The sequence below is a fragment of the Momordica charantia genome (genome assembly GCF_013281855.1).
Source record: "Momordica charantia cultivar OHB3-1 chromosome 6 unlocalized genomic scaffold, Mcharantia_2.0 BLBB01000006.1, whole genome shotgun sequence".
Classification (NCBI taxonomy): domain Eukaryota; kingdom Viridiplantae; phylum Streptophyta; class Magnoliopsida; order Cucurbitales; family Cucurbitaceae; genus Momordica; species Momordica charantia.
The window spans coordinates 26,277,016-26,300,280 of record NW_028275164.1 but is presented as its reverse complement, the minus strand read 5'-3'; the positions used below and the strand labels follow the sequence as shown (position 1 = coordinate 26,300,280).

The window sequence follows — 23,265 nt, the reverse complement described above, 5'->3', positions numbered from 1 at the left end:
GATCTACACTCCCATCCATATTATACTTAAAAAATAATAAATAATAAATAATAAAAACCAGGTCTAAATTGAAAATTTGTGAACAACATAAACTAAATTGAAAAGAGAATGAAATATTAAAGATTAAACCATATATTTAGTGAGCTTAAATAATTATTGTGTGTGTGTGTTTTTTTCTCTCTAGTTTCTCATATGTTTATATTGTATTTCTTATGTTATTTGTCTATTTATGGGTCGTTGTTTGTTTTTGTTGTATGTTACCGTAACATTTTTGCAGTTCATTTCCTTTGGCGGCGAAAATTCCTCTCCTCCCTCCCATTCAGTACCCGATCAAATTTTTCCTATTTTGAGCTCCCAAATTAAATCCATTTCAATTTCCCTCTTCCCCCAATTCCTTAAATTCCTCAAAAATTTAAAAAAACAAATAAACAAAAATCCCCCAAATCTAATTTCCTCTGGTTCTCTCTGTTCCTCTCAGAGAAATGGAGGTCCGGCCATTGGAAATCAGAATCCTCAAAGCCCATGATCTCAAAGACGTCAATCTCATCTCCAAAATGGACGTTTACGCCGTCGTTTCCATCTCCGGCGACCAGCTCAACAACCCCAAGCTCAAGACCGCCGTCGACAAGGACGGCGGCACCAGCCCCAAGTGGAATTTTCCGATGAAGTTCGCCGTCGACGATGCCTCCGTCATGGAGAATCGCCTCACCCTCAACATCAAGCTCATGTCCAATCGGAGCTTGGGGGATAGAGAAATCGGCGTCGTTCATGTTCAGATCAAGGAGTTGTTTGACAGTTGCGGCGGCGACGGCGGTGGAGATGGGAGGAAGGAGGAGGAGGGGGAGAAGTCCGGTAGCTATAGTGTTCGGTTGTCCAATGGGAAGGTGAAAGGGACTTTGGATTTGGCCTATAAATTTGGAGACAAATATGAAGTTGAAGTTCCGCCACCGCCGCCTCCGCCGTGTAACGAGAAGGGAGTCGACGCGCCGCCAGTTATGGCCTATCCATCTGGGTTTCCTGGCTCCAGCTCTACATATCCGCCGCCGTCGACGAATATGTACCCGCCGCCACCGCCCGGTGGATACCCCTACGCGCCGCCGCCGCCGGGGGTTATGTATCCGCCGCCACCGCCGGGATATGGGCAGCCGCCGCCGGGTTACGGATACCCGCCAATGCAGCCGCCGCAGGGGCCAAAGAAGGGCGGTGGCGGTATGGGATTGGGGCTGGGGGCCGGTTTGCTTGGTGGGCTGTTGATCGGAGATATGATGTCGGACTTCTGAAAGGCAACGGCGGCGCTGGCTTTTGTGGTTGCTGGTTTGAAAATCAGTTTCGACCCAAAGGATAGAAAATCATATGAAAACTAATTTTTATAAAGTTGTGTAATTGATCTCTTCTGAATTTGGATTTAAAATCCATTTAAAATTGTAACATTTTAAAGTATATTGAAAGTTGGACTCTTTTCATATAGAGTTCATAACATAATAATATTTATATAACAAAATTATACCAATTTTGTCACTTGCTCTTTCATCCCTAAATTTTATAATCTAAATTACACTTTAAATTATGTTTACCTTCATATTATTAAGAAAAATATTTGGCTCCTATTTGAGAGTGTTTCTTCCTAGATGTGCATGCTTTTAGGGTTTTGATTTGCTAGTTTTTTAAAATGTTGTTTCATTTATTTTTATTCTTTTTTTTTAAATGCCGTAATCTCGAGGCTTTAATATAATAATTTTACAAACAGTAATAACATATAAATTCTTCCTTCTCGAGACTTTAATATAATAATTTCATAAAGAGTAATAACATATAGAGAATGAAACAATAGAATGATAAGAGTGCATTTGTTTGATGATCTAAAAATAATCAATAGAATTCTATCCTAGTGGAAAATTCGAAAAGAAGAGGTTGGAGAACCCAAAAACCGAGATTTGGGAGGGGGTCTTCGTTTACAAGGGGAGTATCAAGACAGACCAGTGATCCTGATGGGCCAAATGGTAAGGCAAACGAGGGTCCAGAAGATTTATTTCTACAGGAAAAGGTTGCGGGAAAGAAGAAAGCTTTTGAGTTTGAATCCAACAACGAACCAGGTTTTCAAGGTTTTGGGGTGCGGAGAGGAAGAGGAAATGGGAGGGGGATGGGTTACAGTTATGGTTCTTTTGGATCCCCCTTTGAAAACTCGGATTGGAACAGTGGAATGAATCCAGGGGGAAATGGGAATCCACCATGGATGGATGGGGAGCTGGATCCCGGCGAGTCTAGTTCGGACCATGAAGAACTATTCAACCGGGATCGAGAGCCCTTTCAGTCCTTTAAACAGAATTTCGATGGGATTGATAAGAGATCCTGGGAGTTTGGGGACCAGAGAGGATTGAATCCCAAGCTGAAGATCTATTCAGAAGACGTAGATGCAAGGAATCCTATGGAACAGGAGAAAGCAGAGGGGACTACCCAGGTGGACAATGATTTCATCATGAGCATGGAGGGTGGGGAAGACTCATCCACAGGGAAGTAATCTTTTACCTTAATTTGTTTTTAATGATTATTATATCCTGGAATTGTCGAGGTGCTAGTAGCCCTCGTTTTAAATCAATTTTTCGTGATATGATTGCTTCGTATAATCCGAATATTTTAGTTGTTCTTGAACCTAGAATTAGTGGTCATTTAGTTGAAAATGTTTGTAAGAGTTTTTCTAGTTTTTCTTTTACTCGTATCGAAGCTCAAGGATTTAAAGGTGGGATTTGGGAGTTCTGGCAAACTAACCAAGTGTCCCTATTTGAATTAGACCGTCACAATCAGGCTTTCCACTTTAAAGTATCAAAGGGTTCTTTTTCTGGCCTATTCACGGTCGTGTATGGGAGTCCTCAGAAGGGTTTTAGAGGGGAATTGTGGCAGTTCCTTGAGTCTCTCACTCCTAGTTCTGAGGTACCTTAGTTAATAATAGGAGATTTCAATGAAATCCTGGCAGACGAGGAAAAATTAGGGGGTGCACCGTTCAATCCAATTCTGGCCATCCCTTTCATAGAAACTATAAGTGTAACCTTATGGACCTTGGTAGTTTTTGCTCAAAATTTACATGGAGAGGCCCAGTTTTCCAAGGGTATAGTCGTATCTTTGAATGGTTAGATAGAGGTCTAGTTAATCAAAAATGGCAATTAGTCTTCCCAGAGCATCTATTCGAGTGCTACCAAGGGTTAAATCGGATCATCATCCCATTATGTTAGATATACATGGGTTTTGTGAAAGGTCCGTGTACAAAGACCGTTTAGGTCATGGCGGCTTGGCAAACTCACGGCTCTTTCCAGAATCTTATTAAGGAAGGCTGATCGAACATTGAATACTTCCAAATTGTTTAGCTACCTGTTGTCAACTAATTGTGCTACCAATTCTTATATGTGCAAGTGTACACAATCATCACAACAAGTAATAAAAGTTCGAATTCACGTCGACTAAATGTTTAAACACTCAATATTCACTTAAAGAAGCAATGCAATAAGCCAAAGGGGTTTTCTTCCACTAATAACTAAAAGATGTTGAGATAAAAACCATTTAAAATGATTTTCTTAAATAAAACACAGGTAGTGAGTTTGCTAGAATTACCGCACATCCACAATCACTCAGTAAGATCGTATGAAAACAAGGGCGCAACAGGGAGAGGAAGTCGATTCTTCTAGGCTACCCTAACTATGCTGCAGCATTAATAGAGTGAATGCAGTGGTCAAACAGACAAGATGTTCTTCCAAACACCTCAGATTTTCTACTACTAACATTCATAGACAAACATCAATAGCATGTATGCACAGTTTTTAAGATCAAGTTAGGTGATGTTTATCCCTAAGTCACCACACGCTAAACTCAAGTAGACTCTAGCCTAAGATGAAGGGTTTCGCTCCTTAATACATTTTTCCAAACATTATCAAAGAGGTATTTCAACATGGTGATCAAGCATATTGAAAATAGAGTGATAAAACAACTTCAACTCAAAGCAAAATAAGTTACAGCCCAGAAACTGAGTTTAGAACATCTCCCACTTACACAAGTTGATTAGCTAGACAATGCCATAGAGGGAGTCAAACAAAATGTAGGAATAAAAACAATACAAAGATGATAAAATGAAGAGAAGGAGCTGAAGGCCAGCTCCCAATAGCCACTGATATGAGCCTTCTTCTTCTTTTGATTTTCTCTAACGGTTTGGAGAGGTTTTCTTGGAGTCAGGGTGGATTCCTTCAAGAATGAGCAAGGGGAATGTTTCTTGGTGTTTGTGTGTCTTCGAGGCTTCTCTTCTTGTTTGCATTTATACCCCCTTCAGATATTAGGGCAACAACACGAGCCTTGAGGGACCCAGCTCTCACTTTTGGGTAAAAACCTCCAATTACTATGGTAAATGCCGCTGAGAAACCCGTTTAGTGCTGGCTTGCTACTTTTTGTCTTTTGTTTTTATCTGGAAATGATGTTGTCGCATCGTCACAGCTGCAGCAAAAAGTGCTCAAAATCAGATCATTCAATCGAGTGCTAACATTGAACTCTTAGTAATGCGAGACATTGATTTATCTTTTAATTCAAGCACACTTACTGAATATTTGGGGCTATAATAGACTAACTTTAGTTATTTCATGCAACTTATAGGCACAATTAACTCTCTTTAGGAGAGTTATCACTACCTTGAAAAGTAAGCTAATAAAGTGGAATAGAGAAGTGTTTCGGAATATTGTAGGAAGGAAGAGATCTATTTTAGCTCGGCTGGCTGGCATCCAGAGGATAATTCCTCATAATAGCAACCTTTTTTTTAGTAATCTGGAGAAAAGCCTTAGCAGTGAATTGGAAACTATCCTTCTCCAGGACGAAGTCACATGGTTTCAAAGATCTAGATGTGATTGGGTTCGGTTTGGGGATAGAAACACTAAATATTTTCACACAAAAACTATCACAGCTTGCAAAAGGATTAGAATAGACACATTAAAAAGTGAAAATGGGGTTTGGATAACAGATGAAGAGGTGTTGAGAAGTATGGCTTCTAACCACTTTTAAAATCTGTATGGGAGTCTGAAAAATGGTGCCAAGCTAGACACGTTAATTTCTTTTACTACTCTTCCTTTGGAAGCAATTGATATCTTATCTAAACCAGTGTCACTGAAAGAAGTTCGTAGAGCAGTTTTTTCTATGGGGGCCTTCAAAGCATCGGGGTCTGATGGATTCCAACCGGTTTTTTATCAACAGAATTGGGACCTGGTTGCTCCAGCAGTCTTGGCATTTGCTAAAAGTACAATAGAGGAGGGTAAAAATCAATTGATAAAGCTAACTCTACATATCTAGTGCTTATTCCCAAGGTGGATCATCCAGAAATTATCTTTCAGTTCCAACCCATAAGTCTGTGTAATGTTTCCTATAAGATTGTCACAAAATTAATCACTCTAAGGCTTAGGAAATACATAGGAGGGATTGTATCTCCTAATCAAGCTAGTTTTGTGCTTGGAAGACACATTCAAGATAATATAATCATAGCTTAAGAACTAGTGCATACTATATGGATAAGCTAAAGAGGAAGAAGAAATTCATGATGATCAAAGTAGAATTGGAGAAAGCTTATGATAGAGTTTCTTGGGAATTTCTAGAAGAATCTTAAGATTAGTAGGAATTCCAGTTAGTCTTAAGAATGTAATTATGGATTGTGTTTCAATAGCATTTATGCAAATCCTTTGGAATGGGGATCCTACTCCTATGTTTGAGATGCAAGGGGGTTCGTCAAGGGTGTCCACTCTCCCCTTATCTTTTTGTATTATGTTTAGAATGGCTGACACATTGTATTGCTGATTTAGTTGAGGGAAAAGATGGAAACCGATAAGAGTAGGGACTCACGGGCCAGCTATATCACACTTGTTTGCTGACGATATCTTGTTATTCGCTAAAGCTTATATGGAGCAAATGATGGAATTAAGTTCTGTGTTAGGGAAGTTTTGTGGGGCATATGGCCAAAAAGTAAACAACTCGAAAACTATCATTTACTTTTCTAAAAATATGCTACCTGAGGAACAAAATCTAATAGCTAACACCAGGGGTTTTAGATCAGTTACGTCGGATGTAGGGAGATATTTAGGTATTCCGATAGTCCATGGCAGGTTTCGTAGCTCGCATCTTCAGGGCATAGTAAACAGAGTTAGCATGAGGTTGAATAATTGGTCTGTTGCCTCCCTTTCTTTAGTAGGTCGGGCTATGCTGGTCCAATCTGTGCTTCAAGCCATACCAACTTATTCAATACATATATTTCGGTTTCTAGGAATTTTTTGTAGGAAGATGGATTAGTTATGTAGAAATTTCCTTTGGGGGCACACAAGGTCTAGAGCTAGGATTCACCTAATTAGTTTGGGAAAGGATTAGTAGACCTAAGAAGGGAGGGGTCTTAGTCTGCATAAATTTCAGGATTTTAATACGGCATTGATGGGTAAAATTATTTGGGGTTTAATAACTCGTCCTAATGAGTTGTGGGCCCAACTACTTATTAATAAGTAGGGTTGTTGGGAAGAAGACTGGAGCTTGAAATTTAGACAAGGAGACTCCTGACTTGGGTCTTCAATAGTGAAGGCTTGGGATGAAATTAAAAATTGTTGGGAGGGGCATTGGTAATGGGTGCAAAGTGAGATTTTGGACGGATCCATGGGTTAATGGAAATATACTAATAGATAGCATTGGTGAGAATTGTTATAGAGAACAAAGACGACCCAAAACGAGACAAGAAATTGAAGCCCGAGATCATCGATTGGGGGAGACCAGCCCGCGATGTAACGGGCCGGCCCAAAGGACGACCTAGCACCAAGGCCGACGCCTCGGTGCCGACCCCACCTCGACGCCGAGACCTTCTCAGCGCCGAGGCGCCAACTTCTCAACAATCACCTTCGGGCCAAGATACCATGTGGGCATCCTCCGCTCGGATCTGTATCAGGAGGTTAAACACCCTTATTCGGGGTCGAGGCCGATCATTGGGCCTCGCAACTCTGAATTAGGGCTCAACTACAGAAGGTTCTGGAACTACCCTCACAGCTATAAATAGCAATGCAGCCTAACCCTAGAGGAGACAGGTGATATATCCCTAGTTCACTATTTTCTCAACTTTCCCTTGCTAACTTAGGCATCGGAACCCGTGTGACTGAGGTCACACCGGTTTAGATCGGTTTGGTTTTGCAGGTATTGGTTCCCTTATCATCGAGTTAGGTGTGTGCGAGAAGAAGAACCAGAAGGTCAAAATCCACGCATCAACAAGAATGTAATTATAGAAGGGGATAAGGGGCACCCGGTTAGAGATTATATTACAGTAGATGGTGAGTGGAATTGGGAAGCCTTTGCAGGAAAGATTAACCAATCATCACTTCTAGCTATTGCTAGTATTAGACCACCAGATATTTCGTTAAATCTCCCATATTTCCCTATTTGGATTGGATCCAAGAATGGGAAATATTCTGTGTCGTGTACCTATAATAGTTTCCAGTGCTTAGGAGCTTTGCCACCACAATCCAAATTATGGAAAACTGTTTGGAATTGGGAAGGCGCTCTTAGGATAAGTTGTTTTCTATGGTTAGTCTCGCATGAGAGACTCTTTAACGAATTATGAGAGATTTATGAGACATCTAAGTTCATCAAATAAGTGTGGCTATTGCCCGCAATATGCTGAAACTATCACTTATGTCTTAAGAGACTGCAAATTTGCTAAGCAGGTTTGGATAAATCTAATCCCTATTAATATATCTAATGGCTTTTTTAATTGTGGATTGCAGGAATTGTTAGAAAACAATTTGGTTAAGGTTCCTCTGTCACCCCAATGGCCTTCCATCTTTGTGAATTGCCTTCCATCTTTGGGTTGGGATGCTGGCTACTATGGCAGTGGAGGAATAAAGTCATCTTTGATTCAACAGCCCACATACTTGAAGATCCAAGCATGGTGGTCAGACAGACTGCTGAGAGCTTCAGAAATTCATGGGAATTGGTGTCTAAACTTTCAAAGAAGCCTATTCGCCGCTGGGAAGAAATTAGTTGGAATCCCCCACCTTTTAACTGCTAGAAGCTGAACACAAATGGGTCTGTCCATGGGACCCTTGCTTTAGTCGGAGCTAGTGGCTTAATTAGAGAATCTGATGGGAAATGGATAAAGGGGTTCCAACAGAATCTAAGCTGCTCAACAGTTATTGTTGCCGAGTTCTGGGTCATTCTTTCAAGATTAGAACTGGCTTGGAATGTGGGATGTAGAAATTTGATGGTAGAATCTGACTCGGAGTCGGCGTGCATCTTAGTTCGAAACAGAACCAATTCCACAGCTATAATTAAACCAATCTGGACAAAGATTTCACAACTGTTGAGTAGGGATTGGATGGTATCGATCCATCACATTTATAGGGAGGCTAATTTCTGCGCTGATTGGTTGGCAAACCGCACCTGTAACCAACCTTTAGGTCTCCATATTTGTGAAGAGGCCCCTAGAGGACTTCTGCACTTGTTTATGCCTTATCTCTTGTTAGTTGTACTGGGTTGATGCCCCTTTTATCCTCCGAAAAAAATATATAATCATGAAAATTCTTCCAAAAAAAATAATCATGAATCTGGAAACAAATTATTTGATGAAAACAAGGGTTATATTTTATATATTTGGTATTTGGTAGCAAAATTAGAAATGGAATCTAGATTTAAAATTTTAGAGAAACTGTGTTTTCTTTTTTTCCTTAAGAAATGAAACTGTTTTTTATAATGAATTCATAAGAATGAAAATAAAATAGGTTACAAAATAATTATTTTGATTGAATTTGAAAATTTATTAATAAATAAGGAGAAATAATCCATTTTAATTTAACTAGGTGGTTCCATTAACCTTTCAACTTAATTTCAATAAATTAGAACGGTTACAATTAATACCTCTTTAATCATGTTGATGAATCAACCAATAATAAGTTATAAATATTACATATTGTTATAAAACTAAGAATAAAAGTAAGAACAATGGAACACTTGAGTCCGTCCATATGAAGAGAAAGTAGGAAGAAAAATATGAAATTTATCTATTGAGTATCGACCCAAATGTGTTTACAAATGTTCTCTACAACATCTATTTTAATAGTCAAAACGAACATCAGCGATATTGGTATATGTCTCAAATCAAGATGATCTCTCATATGTTGTATTAAAAAAAACATCTATTTTAGTATAATATTTATAACAAATATAACATAATTTTAATATTTTGTTCAAAAAATTAATTTTAGTAAAAGAAAAAATATTTGTTTAATTTAATTTAGTACAGCGAGAGAATAAAAAACGAGAAATAGTTACTGACAAACAAAAATAAGAGATTCTATAAACTATAAAGATTAGTTTATTAAGATAATTATATAAATTTTAGTTTTATATAAAATTTTCCATTTTGGGGGTGAAATTGATCTAGAAACCAGCATCCCCAAATCCGGCGTCGTAACCGGCGTCGAACGCCGCCATTTCTCCGACGTCGGAAATCATATCTCCGATCAACAAACCACCGAGCAAACCAGCTCCCAATCCCAACCCCAAACCGGCGCCGCCGCGGCCCTTATGCGGCGGCGGGTGTCCATACCCTGGAGGCGGCGGCGGCGGGTATCCACCGTACCCATACCCCGGCGGTGGATAACCAAATCCCGGAGGCGGTGGTTGATACGCGCCCTGCGGCGGCGCGTGGTAGGGGTAAGCCGCGGGAGGCGGCGCGTACGCGGAGCTGGAGCCAGGATACGCAGACGGATAAGCCATGGGCGGCGGCGCGTCGGCGGCGGTCTTCACGCTAGACGGCGGCAGTTGCGGCGGTGGTGGTTCGAATTTATATTTCTCCCCAAATTTATACGCCAAATCCAAAGTCCCTTTGGCCTTCCCATTCGACAAACGAACGCTATAGCTACCGGATTTCTCCTCATCGCCGCCGCCGCCGCCGCCATTGTCGAACAATTCTTTGATCTGAACATAAACGACGCCGATTTCTCTGTCTCCCAAACTCCGATTCGAAATGAGCTTGATCTTGAGGGTGAGGCGATTCTCCAGGACGGCGGCTTCTTCGACGGCGAACTTCATGGAGAAATTCCACTTGGGGCTGGTGCCGCCGTCCTTGTCGACGGCGGTCTTCAACTTGGGGTTGTTCAATTGGTCGCCGGAGATGGAAACGACGGCGTATACGTCCATTTTGGACAAGAGATTCACGTCTTTGAGGTCATGGGCTTTGATGATTCTGATCTCCAATGGCCGCACCTCCATTTTTAGAACCAAAACAAAAACAGAAAAAACAGAGAGATTTGGGGAAAATAGAATTGAGAGTTGAAATCTTGATTGAAATTAGAGGAAGGGAGGAGAATAAATTTTTCTTGGTCAAATGAAATTAAACTATATACGCGTTTTGTGTTTAATTTAGAAAATGGTTGACTTTTCTTTGTGGTTTTCCTGCTAGGGGTGGTGTGGATTCCACCTCACACTTAAGATTTTCATTAAAAAAATTGATAAGGAAAGAACCAAGTATTATTCAACCTATTACATTATACATGTATGGTATGAAAATTGATGAGTTTTTGAGTTTTGAGAAATTTATTCAAATGTCATTTGATTAAACTTAATTATTTACACTAATTTTTTTCTGGCTTGATTTTTATTTAAATTAGTTTTTTTTAGTACAATAAATGAGACTGCGAAATTCGAATACATGATTGCTTAGTAATAGACAGATGTCAATTACTATTGAATCAAGCTCTTGGTTTGAAGGAAATTGTTTAGAAAAAAAGTACTATGATGTACATTTAATGGGTATAAATGGAGGGTAGAAGTTGATATTATGAATTCATTTTTATTGAAATAAGTTAGTTTTGGGAGATTTAATTGTGGTTTGGTTTTATTCTGTGCACTGATTTAATTAGGGCTTTATTTTCATGGAAACCAGTGAAATTTTTAAATTTTGTAGAGGTAATGTAAGCAAGTCGAATTAAAAGTTTAAAAAATGGAAATCTCAATTGATGGTTATTAATAAATGAATTTTATATTCATTTATTAGGACTAGTTTCAATTATTTTTATTCAACCTCATCGGGCAGGAGAACTGATAATCAATTCCATGAGTGGCTGTAAACTGAGAGAAAACTGATGAGACATATTCCCCCCGAATCTTAGTGCAAAACAGGAATCGTTTATTTTGAATATTTCCCCAAGCAACAACATATGTTTTTTATTTTTTGTTTTAGGAAAATGAATATTACTTTTTAGAGGCTACTTAGAATATTTTTCCAAGTAACAACAATACTAGTTTTTTTTTTTTATTTGTTGTGGTAGGTAAACAAAGATTAGTCTTTAGAGGCCACTTTGAATATTTTTATACCAAATCAAAAACAAACAAACAATAACCTAATCGAGCAAACTCAAAAGGATGATTTTGAAAATACGTGTTCCCAATGCCTAGACACTATGATGATATCCATACCTATAAGTTCATATTTTAAGTTATGTTTCAAGGAGAGGAGAGAGAGATTGGAGGTCTTTTTAGAGATGATGATTTTTATTTTCTTCTTTCTTTTTCATTTTCTTTATTCTTTTAACTAGTGATTTGGTGGATGCCAACTTAGTTTTGTGTTATATTCGTATATTTCTAAGTTATTTTTCGTTGTTGAGTTAATATTTTAAATTTAGTGTTTCTAGTGATTAGATCATCCATTATAGGTTGAATTCTATATTCAAAATACAAGATAAAGAGAATTTAATATTTCATGTCTTATTGTGATATATTTGAGAATAATACTTTGGATGATATTTTTCTTTTTAATATTAAATGAAAACATAGGGCAAACATTAAGAGTGAAAAGTAAATAAACAAATAAAATGTTGAACAGCAAAATGCGCGTCCGGGGAATCGAACCCCGGTCAGTACCGTGGGAGGGTACTATGATACCACTACACCAGATGCGCTTCTTTTGCTAAGGATATTTAGCTTATTAATAAGTAATAGTAAATTGTGATTAAAGTCACATAAATAATAAAGTTTAAAATTAGAAACTCCAATACGGGGGGAAAAGCCTGCTAAGATATTTGAAAACCACAATATATTTATTATAAAAGTACAAACTTATTTAAGTATAATTATTTTATTATGTTTTTTAGCCCAAAAAATAATAATAATAATAATTATTATTATTATTATTATTATAATATTAAGAATACGGCACTTTGAAAATTTGAACAATATTTTAAAAATTATAACACTTTTTATTAATTAAATATGTATATGTTCTTTTTCTCGTTCCTAATTTTCTTAAGAAATTTAAACATTTTTACTATTAATTATAATTATGTATAACAAGTTTCTTCTTTCTTGTTCCCATTTTCAATTTGTTCCAAAACATAAATAAAAAACTTGTTTTATCATACTTGAATTCATGGATGTTAGGGTCATGCAATACATTTTTTTTATTAAAAATAAAAAATCAGAAACAAGAAATAGGAATATTACCAAAAGAGACCTAAGAAATCAATATGTTTAATTCGCTACTGTTTGAAAAGTTGGGTATTACTGCCTGAAATATAAATTATTTTGCTCTAGGCATAATAATACAATAATAACAACAATAATATAAGTTGTGTCCAATCCATGTAACTACAGGTTCATAACGAAGATTAAATTAAAATCTTATTGGATGAAGATTAAATTAAAATAGGATTAATAAAGAGATTTACAAACACCCCTAAAGTGGTCTCTATCATATCAAAACGTCACAAACCAAAAGTTAATTTCACTCTTAAAAGTATAATTTCACTTAAAAAGTATGTGCTTAGAGAAATCCGTTGAAAGAAAAATTGCGAGTTTATTTTCGTTGATGTGCCTTGGTCTTTAGTGGTGAGATCTCATTTCTCCCTTCAAATTTTTGAAAAAAGAAAAAGAAAGAAAAAACTTAAATTGTCTCCATATGAAAAATTGACTATCTTTGGAAAAATAAATAAATAAAAACACATGTTAAAAATTTACAAAATGATGAAGAAAAAAGGGAGAAAGAATCCATGTAGAAAAAAAATAAAAATAAAAATAAAAAATTTGAATTGTTACTGAGCGTTGGGTGCAGCCCGCCAAGATCGTTCAAAATCTTCAACTTCCAATCTTGAAGCTCTTACAAACATTATCCAACATCCCCAAAAAATCTCTCACAATCACGAAAATCCGGAGCGGATTCGTCTCCTCTTTGCTCACATTTCCATGGAAGTATTCTGTGATCTCTCTCACGCACGATCGCACTCGTTCTTCGTCCCTCCGCACCTCCTCCATCGCCTTCTTCACGTAATTCAAGAACCCTTTCATGGCGGCGACGAAATTCCGGCTCCTTTCATCCACGCGTAAGTCGTTGCTCACCAGTTGCTGCAGTTTCGCGATTCCCTCGTTCAGATACGCGGTGGAGCTCGCCAGGACGTTCAGATCGATCGTCGCCGCTCGCTTCACGTTGTACAGTTCGGTGCTCAGGCCGGACACCAGATCCAGCCCCATTCTTCGGTAATCCTCTTCCCTTTCTTCCATTGTTCTGGATTTGTTCTTCTGGCTGATTTTCCCCATTATGCTTCCGGATACTCTGATTCCTTCTGATCGGATCATTTCTTGGACCACGAAGTGGAGTAGGGAGGTTTTGCCGTCGGTTCCTTTGACGTCGGAGAGCTTGAGGAGCGCGTCTAATTTGAATGCTCTGGCTCCTCCTCTGCTTGTGCCGACGTTCATTCGGTTCCCTGTTTTCAGCACGGCTTCCAGTAATTTCAAGAACAGTCTGCTGGATCTTAGTTCCTTGCAGGCCTCCTGATACAACAAAAATGGAAGTAGAATTAGAGAGGATGAGTTCAATTTTCCATGATTGATGTCACTGCAGCCTCTGGTTAATTCATTTTGGGGTTAAATTATAAGTTGGTCCTAAAGTAGTCCTTAAATGCTTTAAGATTTTGTTTATTTAGTTCTATAGTTTAAAGAACGAATTTATAACGGGCACCTATCACACACCAAACAATTTTGGAAGTTGAGGGAACTTATAATTTAACCTTTTGTTTTGTTTTGTTTTTTTTTTTTTTTTTTACCTCTAGCATTGAAAACGAATTCCGGAGATGATTCACTTCATCTTCAAAAGTTTCTCTGTAAAGCATGGCTTCTACTCGTTGGAAGGCAAATGGTATTCTCAGAATTGCTATGACAAATTTCTCTGTACACCCCAATTCACTGATGTCCCCTTCATAGCTTAACAATTTGGCCTCTTCTTCCTGTGTTGGTACCATCTTTACTAGTGCTTCAAGTTGTCTTAAGCGCAACCCAATCCCTGATTTTCACCATACAGAATTAGACCGTGGCAAATAACAATTTTACTGTAAATGGCTCATGGGAGTTAAATATGAGATTCATGAAGAAACTATGGAGCTCTGGGTCTATTTGGTTCATATTCTATGGTTCTGTTTCTCTTTAGAAACTAAAATTTTTGTGTATTTGTTCTGGAATTACAAGAAGGGTATTTCATATTTCCCGAGAATTTGCTTATTTAAAGGTAGCTATACCTTGTTCTATTGCTTCACAAACTTGTTCTGCTGATAGATTCAGGGCTTTTAGGAGTATGGTTAGGTTCTGAAGTCTCTTTGCCTCGAGTATATGCTTGCTTGGAGAGGGGCTTTTGTTGCTAGTATCACCATTTTTCATTGGATCTTGTTGGTTGTATCCAAATAGTGACTCAATCATTTCTTCATCTAGCCTGTTTTTTCATGAGTTCTTCAGGTTCAATCAGAAAAAAATTGAAATAACATATGATAACCAAGGGCAAGAACTTACTCAAATGAACTCCATCTTAGTTTGTCCCATACCATTGATCGATCTGGTGCAGCTCTTACTTTGTCCCAATGGAGAGGCTTCAGTTTCGGCCGCAAATTTTCATCTTTTCCAAATGCCATGAATTGAGGGAGCTTGGAAGGAGGAGGAGGTGGAGTTTTGAAAGAGTAAGAGTTTGTTCTTAAACTTGGTGGTGGGCAAGGGGGTGGAGGAATAGTTGATGATGATTGTGAAGGTTTAGTACCATTTTGAGGCGATGGCAGATCATTCCATGGTGTTTGAGATAGTGCTGAAGAAGAATCTGACATTGCAGGAGATGATGATCTTAACAATGCAGAGGAGGAGGTAGATCCAGTTGAAAAGGGTGAAGAGAGGGAGAAGGAACTGCGATCGGTGAGTGGAGGTGGAGGTGGAGGAGGCGGCGGCGGTGGAGGCGGAGATAGAGATGGGATATTCTTTTGAAAACCTGCAGACTGTGAAACCATCTGCACTTTGGGTTCTGAACTACAAGGAGAAAGGGTAAAATGCAACTGATCAGAAGTTAATGGTTTGTTAGATTCATCAAATTGGGTTTCCAATTTATTTGATAAGTTCACAGTCGGCACTGAACAAGTAGTGTTTGTTGTTATCACATTAGCAGAAGAAGATTCCGAAGCATTCGAAAGGCGAAGATTTGACAAATTCGAATCACCACAAGAATGGAATGATTCATCATCACCCGAAGAACAAGATTTAACAGGAGTAACCCTCTCCCCAGAAGAAGAATCAGCTCCATCAGATTCACATTGTATTGACTTCCCATCATCTTCCCCATGAACATACCCCATTTCCTTGGTTGAAGAAACACTTACATTTTCAAATTCTGAATCCAGCATCTCTTGGCCCCTCTCCCCTTCTTTGTGAACTGATAACCCTTTTTCACTTTCAGAAGTTTGCGTCTGTTCTTCAACATCCCTTCCACGTAAACTGAGATCGAACAGATCAAGGCCAGATTTTGGTCTTGTTGCCTTCTCTCCTGTTTCATTCTTTACAGAAAGTTTCTCAGTGGGTTCATCTCTCTGGCTATTGAATTTCTTGCAGACCCAGAAGGCAGCAATAGAGCATATCAAAATGGTGGCTCCTGCAGATACAAGAACTGCAACAAGAATTCTTCTGACTCTGCCTTCTCCTCCATCTTCTCTTTTAGGCTTGTAAACTGGTTGGCTCTTGTGCAGGCGAAGCTGATGAGGGTGGGAATGTTCATGAATGTGCACTCCATGTGATGCAACAGGAGCAGGAGATGGAGCAATGGCGGCCGGGGACGAGGAAGGCGATGGCGACGGCGAAAGCGAAAGATCTGATGGGGTTTGATTTCCCAATCGTAAGCTCTTGAGTCCAAGTAGAGCTCTGACTCTCTCCAGAATAAAAGGTTCATTTCCTCCACTCTCATCTTCCCCTGAAACTCTCTCAAGCTCTTTAACATTGAAGCTCTCTGCTGCATTCAACAGTGAATTAGCAATCAAAATGTGGGAGTTATGAGATGGAAAAGGCATCGACATGAAGATAACAATCATGAAAACGCAGTTCAAAACACAACCCATTTCTCTTCAACCAAGATTCATCAAAACCCAAATGAGAATTTCTAAAAGCTCTGTTCTTTTTCACATCATTGAAACCTAATGTCTGGGAGTGCAGGAAGATTCGATTGCAGAGAGGAGGAGAAAGAAGAAGAAGAAGAAAAATACAGTCTTTAATGCTACTCCAAGGCACCTCTCTGAGCCTGGCAGTTGTTTGTTTTTGGGTATGTAAATTGACCTTCCTTACTTTTCTTCTGATTCACTCTTTTTTTTCCCCAGTCATTATCTCATAAACCCCATCTGCAGAAACACCATTAAATGTACTGCTCTCTGCAGATCTTTTCAAAAAACCTTTCCACTAAGACTTGGACTCCATTCTGTTGTCTTGTTTTGTTTCTTCTGCTTTGTGTTAGAGAAAAGCTAAGCATGCTTTTTTGCTGCAACTTGATCCGTGATTCGGAGCTTTCTGAAGCAAATGAAGCCATCAGATTTGCTTTAGGCTTTTTAAAACAAACTTGAGTTTGTGTTTGAGGTTGAAAATTGTAGGATTTGGCAGATGATCAGAGGGTTTTAGGAGATAAAAAAGTTCACAGAATCAGGACAATGCAGGGAAAAGTTTGTTGTGGGACCCCTGTTTCTAATGGAGTTGCCTAACGATGGATGAAGACGGGAGCCATAAGTTTTCACCAACTTCATAATTAAGAGAGAGAAAGAGGTTAGGGTGGGGACAAAAATTGTTGGAGATGCTAGTCTCACTTCTACTAGAAGTGAAGAAGATCCTTAGTACATGTAAGTAATCACCTTACATATCATTCACAAAATTATTTGGGTAGACTTGAAAAGAATTATTTGTGTTTAGATCTAAAGTGGTTTCGTTTTAGCTCAACAATGCTAGGGTTCGGAAAAGCATCAATATTTAGGACAGTATCTCTTGAGATATGTTCGGATTGGCTAAATCTAAAGTGAGCTAGACCTTACTTTAATCTCTAAAATTTCAAGTCTATTTCAAACTTATTTTATTTAGTCATTTATTGCAAATATAGTCTCACGTTGCTAGAAGTGAAGAAGATCCATAGTACATACAAGTAATGACGATATCATCAACGAAACTGTTTGAGTAGAATTGAAGAGAAAACTATATGAGTTTAGATCTAAAGTGATTTCTTTTTAGTTCAACAATGGAAAGGCAAGAATGAGCCATCGACTTTTTGAATGGTAATAAATGTTTTATTTATTAAGATATGCTCCTTTGACTCACTAATCTATACCTCATTTTAGACTTTGAAATTTCAAATTTATTTTGTTTTGGTTTTTAAGTTTTTCTAAAATATGATCATTTTAGTTTTGAAACTTTCAAAATATCTATTTAAGTCCCTAAATTTTAAAAAATAATAACAATCAAATAAATAACTAGTTTAGTTTGGTTAATGTTATTATTCAGTCATCTAATATATGCTTATCCAAGAGATACTTAGACTAATTTATGTAGCTTCAATATATATCTATGTTAGCACGTAAATACACCTAAAGTAATTCTCAGTTTGTTAAAAAGTTAATAAAAAGACAAAGAGAGCCAAAATTGTATAGTCTTACCATTTAGAGAACAAAATAGAATGAATGAACTTAAATAGATATTTTGAAAGTCCAAAGACTAAAATAAAATGCAAAATTTTCTTATACCACAATCGTATGCATATGAGAAAATTTCTAGTAAGGAAAAATTTTTCGATCCTATTTATTATTTGCCAAATTACTTACATTTAAGAATGGCGTGGGTTGAGATAATAAAATAATATATTATTTAATGATGCATCCAATAGTAGAAGGGAGGAATACGTACTCAACATCGTACGAAAATTTTTTCATATGGATACTTCTCTTCCCGTTTGACGTCATAATAATGTTGGTTGAGTTCAATTAGCAATAAAGAATTATTTATGAAAGAAAATTCATAGTGTGGTAGAAAAATACTAAAATTTCCCCCAATAAAATTGTCGATGTTGATTTGATTGATGATGTAAAGGGTTGACAACTAATGCAAGGTGGATTTCCAATGAGCCCGCAAGGTGATGAATGACCTGCAATAAGAACTTTGTAACAGTAGTATTCGACCATATACACTTCGAAGCTTAATTTAGTCTATTTAGTCCTACTTGGTATCTGAATCAAACTTATTTAAATTGCGTAGAAATTAGGTATCTTTGTGAGGAATGGACTCGGTCTTTTATAAAGGAGCTTTTAGCATTGCTCTGTCATTTTGACACTTCGTATCCAGTATTCAGCGAATTCTACTTCAATGTCGTCTATGTTTTCAAGTTGGTGTTGGCCTCCCTCTTCCCTCCAGCCCTCCCTACTCAATCACCCACCAACGATCAATTCAGCATCGATTTCAGCTTGAAAATCGACCCAATCGACCGATATCGAACATTAAATTATTGTAGAAATGAAGAGATAAAGGTCGAACCCAAAGAAAGAAATGGTCCATCCCATCCCTGTCTCATGTGAAGTTATGTGTGGTTGTGAAATGGAAAAGGGAAAAGAAAGAGAGAGTTTGATGAGTGAATTGTGGGAAGCAAAGGGCCTTAAATCCTTCTTCTTCTCAACTTTCGATGTGGGACACACAACATGAAAACCGACAACCAACATACAACAAATATGGGAATAATTAAATTACATTAGTTTTGTATTTCTCATCATCTTCCCTCTTTTCCCGATTCAATTCAAATTAAAAGTGGATTGGAATTGGAACAACTGTACTGGCTTCTGCACACAACACAGAATAAAGCTTTACTTAAATCTACCTAAATTATTTAATCACAAATATTCTCTGTTCATCCTAGAATATTGTTATGAGCGAGAAGATAGCGGGATGATTTTAGAAGTTTCAATTCACAAGAATATATCCTATATTCGAAATGAGAAGGTATCCTAATGGTCTTAGGATTTTCCTCTAATAAATACTCATAGTAATACGCTACAAGTCTCTACTAATTACTACGTCGAAACACTCTACTCTCCATACTAGACCACCGGTCTTTAGTACTCGTTTTGGAGGTAGATTAGTGCAAATTTAACGGAATCCCAGGAGGCCAAATTTCTACATTAACAAATATTTTTAATTGGTATCCCCAATTTGAATATAATTCAACTGGCTCAGATTTCTATCTTTGACCAAAAGATTGTGAGTTAAAATTGTGAGTTGGAATTTTTACTCTCACACCTTTCCACTAAAAAGAAATATTTATTCTCGCTTTTACTTAATTATATATCTCCTTTCCGAGAAAAAACTTTAGATAAATTATTGGGATTCTATTGTTAGGGTAAAACAAGCTCAATTAATGATAGATATAGCAGCAGTATTTTGAATTTGCAAATATAGTAAAAAATAATAATAATAAAAATAAAAGCAAATATAGCAAAAAAATAAAAGTAAAAAAAAATCCCCACTCACAGAAAAGATTGGAATAAGCTTGAAACTCATCAACATTGTATAAGATGTTTAGACTAAACAACGAAATTTTACCTGAAAACTATATTTTTCTAAAAAATAAAAAATATTGTACCATTTTAACTCCTTTAAAATTTATCATACACAGGAAAAAAAAAACTAAAAATTTTCTCCAAAATTTATATTACTTGTGTTGACTAAAATGAAATAAATAAAAAAAGTTGAAGAAGAAAATAAGATTTAAACTAAAATATTATTACTAATTCAAATGTGGAAAAAGTTTATGTAGGGAACAAAAAGGGATCTACATCAAACAAAATAATTCTACAAATTAAAAACTCTACTATGATGATATTAAATTTTGATTATTGGTACTCCATAATATTATATGAAATGAAATTGTTTAATACATGTTGGTTATATTTTAATATGGTAGTAAAATTATAATTAAAGAGATTAATGTTGGGATCAAGAGCCTTTTACGAAAGGTATTAGGCTTTTTTTTTATTATTATTATTATTATTATTATTATTATTATTATTATTATTATTATTATTATTATTATTATTATTATTATGGAATATGGAAAAAAAAGCCAATTTGTCTTATTTCACATGCATCTAAATTGTCCTATTTGTATCAATGGATACAGATAATGAATATTTAGAGTTAAATATTTGAAATATAAATATTTAAAGTATATAAAATATCCCTACAAAAATTAATATTTGAAAATAAAATTTATCATAGAACTCATTTCATTACCATGAAGTAAAAAAAAAACTAAAATAGGACAAGCATGAAAATTGTATGTGTGGAAGTTATATTTTCAATTCTCAAGACATTGTTTTTAATTTAATTTGATTTAAATTAAATTAAAAACAAAATTTATTGTCTATTCTCTATTTTCAAGTGTTTTGTTCTTCAATTTTAACAATTATCCTTAATATAATGATTAATATCATCACATCACCTATTTGGAATATTAAATATTTTATAAGTTTTTGAAGGTGTCGTAGGAATAAATGGTTGTACCATGATTGCTATGAATAAAATTGATAAAAATTGAAAATTTTTAATTTTTTAGAGAACAAAAATCTTTGTGAAAAAAAAAACGAGTATGATCTCAAAATTCATTTAACAAATTCTCTAGAACATAATTTTAACTAATCAAGATATTACTAGATTTTTAAATTAACGTAATTACCTAAAAACCTAATCTAATAGGGAAGGACCATTCTATATTAGATTTTCAAAAGAATAATGCCATGGTAATTAAACTACCTTTGAACCAAATTTGTAATGGGAAATAAAGTAAGCTATTTATTTCATAGCCATCAAATGAGAGAGAAATATTAAATGCACATCTAATTATTTTAAGATCAAAGAGTATCCAATGTTGAAATACCCACAAAAAAAAAAAAGCTTAGTATTTGATTGTTTTTTTTTAATACTTTTCAAAATACAAAGTCAGAGAGAGAGAGGGGGAGTCAAATTCAAAATAAATGATTACAGACATTATTGAGCACATTTTCATCCCCATATGAGTACTTTAATTGAAACAACATATAATAATTAGGAGAAGGAATTTTTGTTGTTTTGTAGATAATATTTTTTTTTTATTTAATGGTTTTCTTAAATATGTAAATCCAAATATTTTCTTGGAAAATTCCACTTATTTGGTAAACATCATAATATTGAAAAGAAATTATTCGATCTCTTGGAAATTACAATGAAGGATAGAAAATACTTTTTCCAGGAAAAAAATTAGTAACTAATTTTACGCTTTAATCACGTAAACAATTGATTTTCTTTAAATTGGAATCCAATTTATGTTTTTTTAGACGTAAACCTAATGCTATATATAATAGATATAAATATAAAATATCTTCCTTTTTCTGGAATTTTTCTTTGAGTTAGAATATGAGGAGTGAAAATTCGAATCGACGAGCTTTTTCGTTTGTCTTACTCAGTTAAATTAAGGTGCCTGAGTATTATTTATTTATTTACTTATTATTATTATTTATTTTACCATAGTTGCCTTGAGTATTTGTTGCTGTAATAAGTTGAATGATTTTGTTTTTAATTAATTTATTAATTGTAATATTTCAACCAACTGATTGAAATCAATTCTAAAATTTATAGTAACTTATTTATTAATAACGAATATCATAATATTAAACTAGAAATTTGAATCAAATTTGCATTCTTCTCCTAGATTAAAGATAAAGTTTTGCCCTTGATATTCGTATCATGGAGAGAAAAATACAACAAGACACATAGATCAATCAAGTCAGTTCGATACGATTGGATATGTCCAACTAACCCAATGGAGAAAACCGAATGTCCATTAGGATAAGATTATAAACCAATTGAAGAATCAACCAAGTTCTCTACAACCAACTTGAGGTTTGATAGCCCGTAACCACGAATGGAGCAGTTTCAACGATCTTATCTCCCCTACTGCCTATAAAGGAACAATCCTCCACTCATTCAGGTATGCTATTATGTTTGACTACGACCTACTGTAGTTCGAACTACTTTGACTTGATATTTGGAGTGTTTGTTCCCTCTGTGCAGATCACTCCTTGCCAACTCGCTCCTTCTCAGCTTGCTTCGATTCAACGCAAACCGATCTACTAAGCTCGACAAAATTCAACGCATCAACAATCTCTAATATTTTGTTTGTCGACATCGTGATGATAAAGATGTACCTTCATATTTTTCATAATGGTATGAGATTGTTCAATTTTAACCTAAACCTTCATGAATTTTCTTTTAATTTCACCCAAACCCTCTCATACTAATAAACATATTGCTTGTATTACATAGATCTCGTTTCCTTTTAGTGAATGTGCTGAAGTGGAGTAAGGAGTACTTTCATAGGGTGGGACAAATTTTTATGTTTTTTCCATATATAGAATTTGTCATATCTCCTCCTCCCCTCCCGTACACTCATCTTTACTGTTATTTTTTTTTCAAATAGAAAAGATTCAAATTCATGACCTCTTAATTATACCGACAATTATTAAGTGTTAAAAGAAGAACCATATGTGAATTTAAAAAGTACTACTTTTACAAGGTATTGAATTGTTAGTAGAATAGTATTTTTTTAATAGGTCATTTTTTATAGCAGGAAGTCATAGTTATCGCAATTTACAAAATAATATCCTATGCAATGAGTAAATTTACTTTTATAGATGGTATGCTATTTTATTAAATTAAACAATAACATATTATCAACTCACTTAATAAAATGTCAACATGAACGAACCTTTAAAAGGGATCGTTTTCGCCTATTTTCATTTTCTTTTTTTTAAGTTTTTTTTCGGCCACAATTTCAACGTGACAAATTTCTTGAAATATAACCATAATTTTATATTAAAAGACTTTCATTGTGCATAATATCCGTGTCAAAATTTTTGTAAAGAGATATCAAAATAATCACTT

At 35.8% G+C, this 23,265-nt stretch overlaps 4 protein-coding genes, 1 long non-coding RNA gene and 1 other non-coding gene across 6 annotated transcripts; 3 read left to right on the top strand and 3 right to left on the bottom strand.

Moving 5' to 3' along the window:
• The first annotated feature begins 272 nt into the window (after window positions 1-272).
• On the top strand, window positions 273-1,504 carry LOC111015331 (protein SRC2-like). The gene has a single exon (XM_022290327.2). It carries the CDS (start codon window positions 483-485, stop codon window positions 1,278-1,280), a length of 798 nt encoding a protein of 265 aa, XP_022146019.2. The 5' UTR covers window positions 273-482; the 3' UTR covers window positions 1,281-1,504.
• Window positions 1,505-1,800: 296 nt separating this feature from the next.
• On the top strand, window positions 1,801-8,209 carry LOC148211022 (uncharacterized). Its single transcript, XM_088125347.1, has 2 exons — window positions 1,801-2,514; window positions 7,770-8,209. The coding sequence occupies exons 1-2, from the start codon at window positions 2,141-2,143 to the stop codon at window positions 7,777-7,779; spliced, it is 384 nt and encodes a 127-aa protein (XP_087981473.1). The 5' UTR covers window positions 1,801-2,140; the 3' UTR covers window positions 7,780-8,209.
• Window positions 8,210-9,006: 797 nt separating this feature from the next.
• LOC111015316 (protein SRC2) lies at window positions 9,007-10,374 on the bottom strand. The gene has a single exon (XM_022290313.2). It carries the CDS (start codon window positions 10,252-10,254, stop codon window positions 9,421-9,423), a length of 834 nt encoding a protein of 277 aa, XP_022146005.1. The 5' UTR covers window positions 10,255-10,374; the 3' UTR covers window positions 9,007-9,420.
• Window positions 10,375-11,871: 1,497 nt separating this feature from the next.
• Window positions 11,872-11,942, bottom strand: TRNAG-CCC (transfer RNA glycine (anticodon CCC)). Its single transcript has one exon. It is a non-coding gene; the product is annotated as a tRNA-Gly (tRNA).
• A 968-nt stretch (window positions 11,943-12,910) lies between these two features.
• On the bottom strand, window positions 12,911-16,391 carry LOC111015351 (Actin-binding FH2 (formin homology 2) family protein). The gene is made up of 4 exons (XM_022290356.2): window positions 14,815-16,391; window positions 14,547-14,737; window positions 14,079-14,314; window positions 12,911-13,806 (listed from the first exon to the last, which is right to left on the bottom strand). The coding sequence occupies exons 1-4, from the start codon at window positions 16,389-16,391 to the stop codon at window positions 13,114-13,116; spliced, it is 2,697 nt and encodes an 898-aa protein (XP_022146048.1). The 3' UTR covers window positions 12,911-13,113.
• Window positions 13,372-16,742, top strand: LOC148211021 (uncharacterized). The gene is made up of 3 exons (XR_015791186.1): window positions 13,372-13,512; window positions 16,026-16,219; window positions 16,299-16,742. It is a non-coding gene; the product is annotated as an uncharacterized LOC148211021 (long non-coding RNA).
• Window positions 16,743-23,265: the final 6,523 nt, after the last annotated feature.

Excerpts from the sequence above, each read along its gene's own strand:
- LOC111015331 (XM_022290327.2), top strand. The coding sequence starts at position 483 with ATGGAGGTCCGGCCATTGGAAATCAGAATCCTCAAAGCCCATGATCTC.
- LOC148211022 (XM_088125347.1), top strand. The coding sequence starts at position 2,141 with ATGGGTTACAGTTATGGTTCTTTTGGATCCCCCTTTGAAAACTCGGAT.
- LOC111015316 (XM_022290313.2), bottom strand. The coding sequence starts at position 10,254 with ATGGAGGTGCGGCCATTGGAGATCAGAATCATCAAAGCCCATGACCTC.
- LOC111015351 (XM_022290356.2), bottom strand. The coding sequence starts at position 16,391 with ATGGGTTGTGTTTTGAACTGCGTTTTCATGATTGTTATCTTCATGTCG. Across the intron at positions 14,738-14,814 it reads CTAAGATGGAGTTCATTTGA|GCTAGATGAAGAAATGATTG; the intron begins GTAAGTTCTTGC and ends ATGAAAAAACAG. Across the intron at positions 14,315-14,546 it reads TTGTGAAGCAATAGAACAAG|GGATTGGGTTGCGCTTAAGA; the intron begins GTATAGCTACCT and ends GGTGAAAATCAG.